The sequence below is a fragment of the Chiloscyllium plagiosum genome, chromosome 10, assembly GCF_004010195.1.
Source record: "Chiloscyllium plagiosum isolate BGI_BamShark_2017 chromosome 10, ASM401019v2, whole genome shotgun sequence".
In the NCBI taxonomy this organism is placed as follows: Eukaryota; Metazoa; Chordata; class Chondrichthyes; order Orectolobiformes; family Hemiscylliidae; genus Chiloscyllium; species Chiloscyllium plagiosum.
The window spans coordinates 2,207,773-2,219,113 of record NC_057719.1 but is presented as its reverse complement, the minus strand read 5'-3'; the positions used below and the strand labels follow the sequence as shown (position 1 = coordinate 2,219,113).

General features: G+C 43.7%; 1 protein-coding gene across 1 annotated transcript in view; it reads right to left on the bottom strand.

Moving 5' to 3' along the window:
* Positions 1-11,341, bottom strand: part of jag2b (jagged canonical Notch ligand 2b) — a gene marked incomplete at its 5' end in the record, with an annotated part of 150,438 nt that overhangs the window by 59,882 nt on the left and 79,215 nt on the right. The window contains one exon of the mRNA XM_043698422.1: positions 8,779-8,909. Coding sequence (XP_043554357.1) covers positions 8,779-8,909 — 131 coding nt within the window. The remainder of the gene's footprint in view (positions 1-8,778; positions 8,910-11,341) is intronic.

The following is an 11,341-nucleotide window of genomic DNA, read 5'->3' as shown; positions in this document are numbered from 1 at the left end:
CTGCAATAAGATCTCACGACTCTTAAACTCAATATCCCTGTTAATGAAAGCCAAGATACCATATGCTTTCTTAACAACCCTGTCCACTTGGGTGGCCATTTTAAGGGATCTATGTACCTGCACACCAAGATCCCTCTGTTCCTCCACACTGCCAAGAATCCTATCCTTAATCCTGTACTCAGCTTTCAAATTCGACCTTCCAAAATGCATCACCTCGCATTTATCCAGGTTGAAGTCCATCTGCCACTTCTCAGCCCATCTCTGCATCCCACAACAGTCCTCTATACTGTTAACGACACCTCCAACCTTTGTGTCGTCTGTAAACTTGCTGACCCATCCTTCAATCTCCTCATCCAAGTCATTAATAAAAATTACAGCAAGTAGAGGCCCAAGGACAGAGCCCCGTGGAACACCACTCATCACTGACTTCCAGGCAGAAGACTTTCCTTCCACTACCACTCGCTGTCTTCTGTCATTCTGTCAGCCAATTCTGTATCCAGACAGCTAAATTTCTTCCTGACCTTCTGAATGAGCCTACCATGGGGAACCTTATCAAATGCCTTTTTGAAGTCCATATACACCACATCCACCGCTCAACCCTCATCAACTTGTCTAGTCACATCCTCAAAGAACTCGATAAGATTTGTGAGGCATGACCTGCCTCTCACAAAGCCGTGCTGACTTCATTTAATCAAGCCATGCTCTTCCAGATGGTCATAAATCCTATCCCTCAGAATCCTTTCTCACACCTTGCAGATGACAGAAGTGAGACTGACTGGTCTGTAACTGCCGGGGATTTCCCTACTTCCTTCCTTGAAGAGAGGAATTACATTTGCCTCCCTCCAGTCCTCAGGTACGACTCCAGTGGAGAGTGAGGATGCAAAGATCTTTGCAAGCGGCGAAGCAATCACATTTCTCGCTTCCCAAAGCGGCTGAGGACAAATCTGGTCTGGCCCTGGCGACTTGTCAATCTTAATGTTTGTCAAAATTTTCAGCACATCAGCTTCCTCAACCTCTATCCGTTCCAGCATGCTTACCTGCTCCTCAATGGTTTCATTCACTACAAGGTCTTAACTTCTATTTAACTAACTTCTATTTAAATAACCTTGCTTGTTACCCAGGAACTAGCTCTTTTAGATTAGATTAGATTACATTACAGTGTGGAAACAGGCCCTTCGGCCCAACAAGTCCACACCGACCCGCTGAAGCGAAACCCACCCATACCCCTACATTTACCCCTTACCTAACACTACGGGCAGTTTAGCCTGGCCAATTCACCTGACCTGCACATCTTTTGGACTGTGGGAGGAAACCGGAGCACCCGGAGGAAACCCACGCAGACACGGGGAGAACGTGCAAACTCCACACAGTCAGTCGCCTGAGGCGGGAATTGAACCCGGGTCTCTGGCGCTGTGAGGCAGCAGTGCTAACCACTGTGCCACCGTGCCGCTCTTCTGCCTGGTCACCATCGTTAAGTCTCAAGACTTGTACTGCCAAGAAAAAAATTGATTGCAGCATTCCTACCCTACAATGATATTTTCAGGGTCAGGTGCCAACTATGGGCATCTCTAACTACACACTGACAGTGGTACACGTTCCATTTGACCACTTTACAACATGGTAATGATGGAGACTGATGATGGATTTCTTCAACTGAGACAACACAGTGTCACAGTTTAGAGTACAACGATACACAGCTATCCAAAGGGAAGGGAAAAGCAAATACATTTTAATAAGATGGCTGCCTTGTTAAGAATCCAGTAAAGTTAAAGAGGAGCACAGGTCAAGTCAGACTCTATAACAACAGCAGCCAACAACTCAGAGCAGATAAAGCTGTTAGCATCAGCAAGTCTATCTTCTCCTTCAGTCTTTCAGCATCTTCGAACAGCTAGAAACAGAGAAAAACAGTATTCTTTAAAAGCTTGTGAAGACCTGGAGTCTCACTAAAGTTAGAGTGAGATCTGAGAGAGAAAAAAGCGGTTGATATTGGAATCCAGAAATAATTTCAGTCTCGTAGAGCAACAGTGAAAATACTTACATTTACAACAAAGCTCTGGGCTGGGAAACTGAAAGAAGCCTTAAATCCATCGTACATTTATTAAACAAATAGTTTCCCCCATTTAAAATTATTATAAGCTGCAAAACGTGATTCCAAACCAAGTTAAATCTTTATGAGCTAAGGTAAACCATCAATCAAGTTTTATTAGTACCTAAAACCCGAAGACAGAAAGCTCTTATTGAGTAATATTAAATTTTTATTGGAGATCCAAAAGAATTTGGAAGGTACAACAACTCTACAATGTCTTTCTTCAGGTTAAAGAAGGCAGAAGTCGGATGGGGAAGAGGTAGAAACCGTGTGGATCAGCCACTGTGTTAATAAGGTCAGGGAAAAACCCACCAGGCAGAGTAACATAGAACCAATCCTCCATTTCACTTCTTCAAACCAAAATTTTAAATTTATAAGGAAATGACAGCTTCAAACAGTTTTTAAGTCTTCAAACCATTAAAAAATAAACTTTCAAAGTTCACCAAAAGAATACCTTCAAAATTTAAAGATCTTAAAATACAGAAAAATTTCAGAGAATTGAAGAGAGGAGCTTTAAACCTTTATTAAAGCAACAACGCATTACAATTTAACACTTTATTTTTTAAAAAATGCATTCTCCTTTATCAGTAATTAACATTAATCTACAATTTAAAAATAATTCTTATGCTAGAAATTCTGTGACAAACTGAATCAAAGCCACAATTCAAGCTTCAAGAAAAGCTGTAGATAGAGCAGGACAACAGTATACTTTTTTAAAAAAAATGCTTTCAGAATTTAAAGGAAGCAATGTAAACAGAAATTGGAGCCAGCTGTTATATGGTCATGCACATTCACGTTACAGATACTTCAGATAGAGTTCGTCAGCATGGAAGAGACAATTTATGAGCGACAGGCTTGTGTGTAAGGTTTCTGCAGCAAACTGCATGCAGAACAAGTTAATATTCTGCCTCATTCTGTGGGACCACTGTTAGTCAGAGAGAAACAGTTACAAGGCGATACTAATACCTTTGATGCCATCATAAATGCATTTCACAAGTATTTTACTTTAAGAAGCAATTGCATTATGGAAAGAGTAAGATTCAATACAAGAGTACAGTTTCCAGGAAAACCTTTCAACAATGTCATCAAATGATCTTTATACATGGTCTGAATCTTGTGAACATGGCGCATTTCAACCAGAACTAATCAGAGACAGAATGGTCGATGGACTTTCTGATTCATCTCTTTCAGATCTTTAACAAGCGAAGGAGGATCTCACACTGGAAAAGGCTATCCAGATTGTATTAGAAGCTGCGATTCGGAAAAACCACAGAAGAATCTGGGGAACAGAAGGACAAATTTACTCCAGAAGACCATCAAACCTATCAACCTCATAAGGTACAAACACTCCAATCAGTCACACGACAAACCAACGCACAGAGTCTTCAAATCTATTGATGCTAGGGGCCACTTCCAAGATGGAGCAAAACCACACAAACATCGCTCTATTACAGCTCCGTGACCTTCCCTCCATCATAAAGTCAGAAAGGGGGTTGTTCGCACATCACAGCACAATTCGCAACTCCCCAAATACTGAAGCAACATCCAGGTTTGGGCTGACAAATGGCAACTAACATTCACTCCACGTAACTGCCAGTCAATGGTCATCTGAGAGAATCTAACCATCTTCCCTTGGCATTACAGTCACTGAATTCCCCATCGTCAGCAGTCTCAGGATTATAACTGATGAATAACCGAAGTGGACAAACAATATAAATATTGGATACAAAAGCAGGTCAGAGGTCAGGAATACTATGGTGAGTAACTCACCTCCTGACTTCCCAAAACCTGTCCACCATCTACAAGGCACAAATCAGGAGTGTGCTGGAATGTTCTCACTTGCCCTGGATGGGTGCAGCTCCAACAACACTCAAGAAACATGACACCCTCCAGGACAAAGCAGCCACTTGAATGAGATCCAGAGTGACACTGTCAACGTTCACTTCCTTCACCTCCAACGTACAGAGGCAGCTGTGTGCACTATCTACAAGATGCACTCAGCAAGTGACTCAGTAAAGCTCCTTCAGCAGTATCTTACAAACCTGCAAACCTTAGCACCTAGAAAGGCAAGGACAGCAAACCCACACGCACACTGACACTTGTCCGTTCCAAGCCAAACACCACCCTTACTTGGACTTATCCCACCGTTTCTTCAAAATCATTCGGTCAAAAGCCTGGAACTCTTTCTTTCACAACTACACCTCAAGGCCTGAAAATAGTTCAAAAAAGCAGCTCACATTTAGGAATGGGTAAGAAATTATGGCTCAACCAGTATCCTATGAATGAAAAAAGTCACAAGAATGTCTTTTTTGTAGGAAAAGTGGGCCAATTTCAAAAGGATGTAGAAGGACCAGAACTTATCCAAAAGCAACTGCAAAGTAATCCACACATTTTTTTTCCTCCTTCAGAGGACAAGTTTCTCACTGGTCAGGGCTGCATTTATTGCCCGTCCCTAATTGCCCAGGGGCAGGAAAGGGTGGATGGCTATTTCCTTCGCTAAAGAACATTAGTGAACCAGATGGCTTTTTTTCCCAACAATCAGAAATTGATTCACAGTCATCATTGGACTCTTAATTCCAGATTTTTATTGAATTAAAATTTCACCAACCATCCCGGCAGGACTCAAACCCAAGTCCCCAGAGCATTACCTGGGTCTCTGGATTAACAGTCTAGCAATCATTGCCTCCCTCATTATACAAAACATCTATTACCAATCTTATCTCAGCTAGATAACAATTTTCCAGGTCTCAAGAGAATGTGCACTGAAGCAGAAACACACACCAATTGAAAAGGGAAGGTGATGGCCTAGTGGTATTATCACTAGACTATTAATCCAGAGCTGAAAACTGTGGCGCTGGAAAAGCACAGCAGGTCAGGCAGCATCCAAGGAGCAGGAGAGTTGACATTTCAGGCATAAGCCCTTCATCAGGAATTAATCCAGAGCCGCCAGTAATATTCTGGGGACACGGATTGGAATCCTGACATGACAGATGGTAGAGTTTGAATTCAGTAAGTCTGGAATTAAGAGTCTAATGATGACCACGAATCCATTGTTGACTGTTGGAAAAACCCACCTGGTTCACTAATGTCCTTTAGGGAAGGAAACTGCCATCCTTACCTGGTCTGTGACTCCAGACTCACAGCAGTGTGGCTGATACCGAACTTCCCTCTGGATAATTAGGGATGGACACTAAATACTGGCCCAGCCAGTGACACTCCCATCCCATGAATGAGGGGAAAACAAATCACCTACATTAGAGTTTGAGATTGTCTTAATACTCCCAGCAAAGAAAACATCATTTACTTCACATGGTTGGAAGAACTCTTTACTATCCTCCACCCAGCAGATAATTTCCAGTTCGAAAATGCATCAAAAACAAGGGTGACTCATCAACCAAAAAGACAATGTCACAGGCTGGGAAATGTAAAGCCAGATCTGCTTGGCAATAAGGTTGAAAAGAGAAGACAACTTCTCACACCTCAGCAATCTTCTTTTATCACACATTCAGAAGAAATTTTTTTAAATCCTCTGGACATGGTGATCCATGTAACATTCGCAACAATTCACAGCAAAAGATGTTCGACATTTATCCTCAAGCAGAAGGTCATCTATGTATCCAAGCTGGTGTGACGTTATCAAACCAGAGACTTGGAAAGAGAAAGGACAGTGGTAAGTGATGCCTACTTTGTGTGATGGATTAAACAGGGAAGTCCGAGTTTGGCAGGTGATTTGCATAAGACAGCTGGCCTAAAAGTTTGAAGCTTTGTATGACTGTCTTGGGGAAAGAGATTGCCAGTTCTAGTGAGTTTACTGATGTAGCTGTTCTGGTCTGTTAGTCTTACTTCTACTGTTATCAACCATGCAGTTTGGGTTAACTTGGTATCTCTAGGGGAGAGTCATGCATTCTGGTAATAGGTAGTTCTCTCCTTACTGTTCTACAATCTACTGACTTGCTACAATCTAATATACCTTTTTGTTACTTAAGAACAAACCTGTCCTTCTAAGACTTCAAGCGTACATGTCAGTCCCTGAACTAGCACTAAAAAGAGGGATTGGTGACAGCATATATACCTACACAAGATTCTTTCAGAAACAGGTAATATCTGCAGGTAACTCTTACAATATGGGACACATGAAACAAAGAAAGGTCCCAAAAGATTGTGTGTGCCCCAAAGAATGCTACAGGGCACACTGAGTTCTCCAGATTATAATTAATTTGTGGGAGAAAAAAAATTCTAAAACATGAAGCCCATTTGGAACCACATTTCCTGGTAGAATTATGATATCATGGTATCCAATCATTCACACAGGATATGGAGCCAGGAACAGAGGAAGTGAGGTTACAAATTATCCCGACCGCTGCGCACTCAAAGCCACAAGACCGTTAGCAAAAAACATTTTACATTGACCTGCAAAATCATATATGTGTAACTCAAGTGGCTAATCTTCTCAAAGACAGGATAAAGACCAGGACTGGAATTTCAACGAGACGTACTAATAAATGGGTGGGTGAAACTCTCGCTGTGCCTAACTTCAAAGGTATAGATTCTATTCGTTAAGTTACATTTGCATCGAGAATAATGTCAGGTTACAGGAACTTCAGCAAGATTCTGATGAGCACATGCTGGTCTTTAGAATTATCAGTGGTGCTAGGTAGCGGACTGAAAATTCCACACCTCGGTTAATTCAAGTTCCCGAAAGGATACAGGTCCTAATGTGTAAATTTATCCCAGGCACATAATTATTAAATAAATATTACATTACATTTACAACACAGAAATAATTATAGAACTATAATCATTTTATAGTTCTATATATAAAGAATTATAGAATCATAGAACAGAGTCATAGAATCCCTACATTGTGGAAGCACGCCATTTGGCCCATCGAGTCCATACCCTCTGAAGAGCATCTCACGATCCCACCCAAAATCCCTGTAACCCTGCATTCCCCATGGCTAGCCCATCTAGCCTGCACATCCCTGGAAACTACGGGACAACTTAGCATGATCAATCCAGCCTAATCTGCACATCTTTGGACTGTGGGAGGAACCAGAACACCCAAAGGAAACCCACACAGACATGGGGAGAATGTGTAAACTCCACACAGAGTTGAACCCGTGAGCAGTTATTTCCCCCACTATTTCCAGCTTTCACAATATTTTGCTATCTTCCATAATTGGTTCATCTAGCTTCCCTTTAAGTTCAACTGGAGGATTCACGTGGTAATGAGCCCATCTATTCAACACAGTAAAGAAGTTTCTCTCTGGTTCCCTGTTGAATTTATGAACAATTTTATTTAAGTGGAGAAAGACTGCAGAAAGCTACACATGGAAGGATTTGGGAGTCCTCATGTGTGATTTAACAGGAAATAGGAAAGCAAATGGAACACTGACCTTTATTTCTAAGGGAATGGAGTATAACAAAATAGAGAGGAGAGGTCTTGCTAAAACTGTTCAAGGCACTGGTCAGACATCAGCTGGAATACTGTGAAGAGTTCTGGGCCACGTATGTAAGGAAAGATACACTGGTATTGAAGGCAGTGCAGGGAAGCTGATAACCAGATATGGAGGGACTGTCTTATGAAGACAGGTTGAGTAGATCGAGCCTGTACTCATTGGAGTTTAGAGGAATGAGAGACAACCTCATTGAAACATACACATTCTTTGGGGACTTGACAGGAGAGATGCGAAAAATTAATTTCCTCTTGTGGGAGGGTCTACGACTAGAAGGCATCATCTCAGAGTAAGGGGTTGCCCAGTTAGGGCTGAGAATGAGAAGGAATTTCTTTTCTGATTAGATTAGATTAGATTACTTAGTGTGGAAACAGGCCCTTCGGCCCAACAAAGAGCCGACCCTCCAAAGAGCAAAAAGGTAAAAACAATGACTGCAGATGCTGGAAACCAGATTCCGGATTAGTGGTGCTGGAAGAGCACAGCAGTTCAGGCAGCATCCGAGGACAGGCAAAATCGACATTTCGGGCAAAAGCCCTTCATCAGGAATAGAGGCAGAGAACCTGAAGGGTGGAGAGCAACCCACCCAGACCCATTCCCTTACATTTACCCCTTCACCTAGCACTACGGGCAATTTAACATGGCCAATTCACCTAATCTGCACATCTTTGGACTGTGGGAGGAAACCGGAGCATCCAGAGGAAACCCATGCAGACACGGGGAGAATGTGCAAACTCCACACAGACAGTCACCTGAGGGGAGTGAATCTGTGTAGTCCTTTATGACAGAGGGTTTTTGTGACTGAGTCATTCAGTACATTCAGGGCTGAGAGAGACAGCTTTTTAATCAGTAAGAGAATCAAGGGTTTGGGGAAAAGGCAGGGCAGTGGAGTTGAGGATTATCAAATCAGCTATGATTACATTGCATGGTGGAACGGATATGATGGGATGAATGGCCCTCTTCTGCTCCTATATTATATGGTCTGCTCATATTTATTAATCCTAGGTAATATTTACAGCCACTGTAGTGTCCTGGAATGATTTTTAATATACCTGTGTTCAATAGATGTCAACTTAAAAACATACACAAATATTGTACAAGAGTGTATGCAAACACACGAAGGGGCGAAAAGCTGACATGTTCATCAAGTAAACGCTGTCTTAAACATCTTCCTCCTCCTCCTCTCCATCCTGAGTGTGTACAGCTCAGGCCAGGTAAAGCTGCTTGGTGCACACATACCTTTGTTACACAGCAGCCCTCCCCAGTTGGTTTCACAGTTACACTGCCATGGCTCGACACACGTCCCATGGACACATCCTGGGTACGGGATACACTCGTCACAGAACTGCCCTTGCCACCCGTACAGACAGCTGAAAAGACAAAATATGAAATAAGATAAACTGCTTCCCATACAGAGAGAAGGCAAGACACAAATGCAGCTCCAAACTACTACATTACATTACAAACTGACAGCGAGTACCAACTATGACTCAGTAACACTCTCCCTCGAGAGAGTTATGGCCATTGAGTCAGGTGCTATAGCAGACCGACTGAGCAGTACTGAAGGAATACTGCAGTGTCTAGGTTGCTGTATTTCAAACAGGGCAGTAACCTGGAGCCCCATCCATCTACACTTTCATTGTCCTTCAGCTCCCACCCTTCAATGCAGCACAGATGGAATGGCCAATCATTAAACAAACAGTGACTCGGCTTTCTAACTGTGTAGATGCTGCCCCTCCTGCTGAGCGCCCTGTTTTGTTAATGGTTTGTTTTGACAGTATGATGCCCCTTTGTTAAAAGCTCACATGGTTCTCTGGGAGAAGTCTTTGGAAAGTTCAAATGATCTGTTCGGATTCCATCAGAAGCAGTTTGGGAATTGGAATTCAGTGAAAATTAATACAGTGTGGGCAAATGGTGGCGTCAGGCCCGAACACCCTCAAAATATTTTACAAAGGTAGCCTAGACCTTAACTTTTTCTTATTCTAAAGGGAGATGTGAAGTGGATGTTCCAAGTGTCATGCAGCTGGTCAAACCACTCAGCTTTAAGCAAAACAAAATTTATTTAAACGCTATAGTTAAAGCACAAACAAAAGAAAACAGAATTCAGGATAGTTGAACTGTTGGAAAACCTAACTGATGTAATACAGCAACTATTACCAATTAATTGCTTCAATAGAGTAACACGTCTTGTGGGCGGCACGGTGGCACAATGGTTAGCACTGCTGCCTCACAGCGCCAGAGACCCGGGTTCAATTCCCGCCTCAGGCGACTGACTGTGTGGAGTTTGCACGTTCTCCCCGTGTCTGCGTGGGTTTCCTCCGGGTGCTCCGGTTTCCTCCCACAGTCCAAAGATGTGCGGGTCAGGTGAATTGGCCATGCTAAATTGCCCGTAGTGTTAAGTAAGGGGTAAATGTAGGGGTATGGGTGGGTTTCGCTTCGGCGGGTCGGTGTGGACTTGTTGGGCCGAAGGACCTGTTTCCACACTGTAATCTAATCTAATCTAATCTAATCTAAGTCTTAAACGCACCCCTTGGCAAAAAGAGGAATTCAAACACAGATTCTTGCAGGCAGGAGAGAACAACATCCAGAAAGATTTCAGGAGAAGGTCAGAGGAGTTCTTTACTGAAGTTTGCAACTCCCCTGGACTCCTGCACCTTATGACTGCCAACAGCTAAAAAAACAAACTGGAAAAACTGTGAACTGGGAGAACTGCCACTCCCATTCAATTGTTAACTTAGCCGCTTCCCAGACTCTTCAGCACCTCGGCCTCATGACCTCTCTTGCAAACAGCCAAGGACAAAATAACCTTTTAAAATGACATCATCGTCAAACACTAGACTAAGTGTGGGCGGCACGGTGGCACAGTGGTTAGCACTGCTGCCTCGCAGCGCCAGAGACCCGGGTTCAATTCCCGCCTCAGGCGACTGACTGTGTGGAGTTTGCACGTTCTCCCCGTGTCTGCGTGGGTTTCCTCCGGGTGCTCCGGTTTCCTCCCACAATCTAAAGATGTGCAGGTCAGGTGAATTGGCCATGGGAAATTGCCCGTAGTGTTAGGTAAGGGGTAAATGTAGGGGTATGGGTGGGTTGCGCTTCGGGGGGTTGGTGTGGACTTGTTGGGCCGAAGGGCCTGTTTCCACACTGTAATGTAATGTAATGTAATCTAATCTAATCTAATAACTCAGAGGCTCATGCAGCACAGCGATAATGTCCCTACCTCTGGGCCGTAAGGCCTGAGGTCAAGACCCACCTGCTCCGGAAGTGTGTCATAACAAGCCTGACAACTCGGCCAGCTGTCCTGATCCAGTTTTAATCGGAGGCTCTGAGCTCCCACATCAATATGGCCAAATCTTAGCTTTATACTCAAGTGTCCGAGAGCATGGGTCTGGCACGGCGAGAAAGCCGAGTCACTGTTTGTTTAGTGATTGGCCATTCCATCTGTGCTGCATTGAAGGGTGGGAGCTGAAGGTCAATGGAAGGGTAGATGGATGGGGCTCCAGGTTACTGCCCTGTCTGAAATACAGCAACCTAGACACTGCAGTATTCCAGGCACGGTGGCACAGTGGTTAGCACTGCTACCTCACAGCGCCAGAGACCCGGGTTCGATTCCCGCTTCAAGCGACTGACTGTGTGGAGTTTGCACGTTCTCCCTGTGCCTGCGTGGGTTTCCTCCGGGTGCTCCGGTTTCCTCCCACAGTCCAAAAATTAGGTGAATTGGCCATGCTAAATTGCCCGTAGTGTTAGGTCAAGGGGTAAATGTAGGGGAATGGGTCTGGGTGGGTTGTGCTTCGGAGGGTCGGTGTGG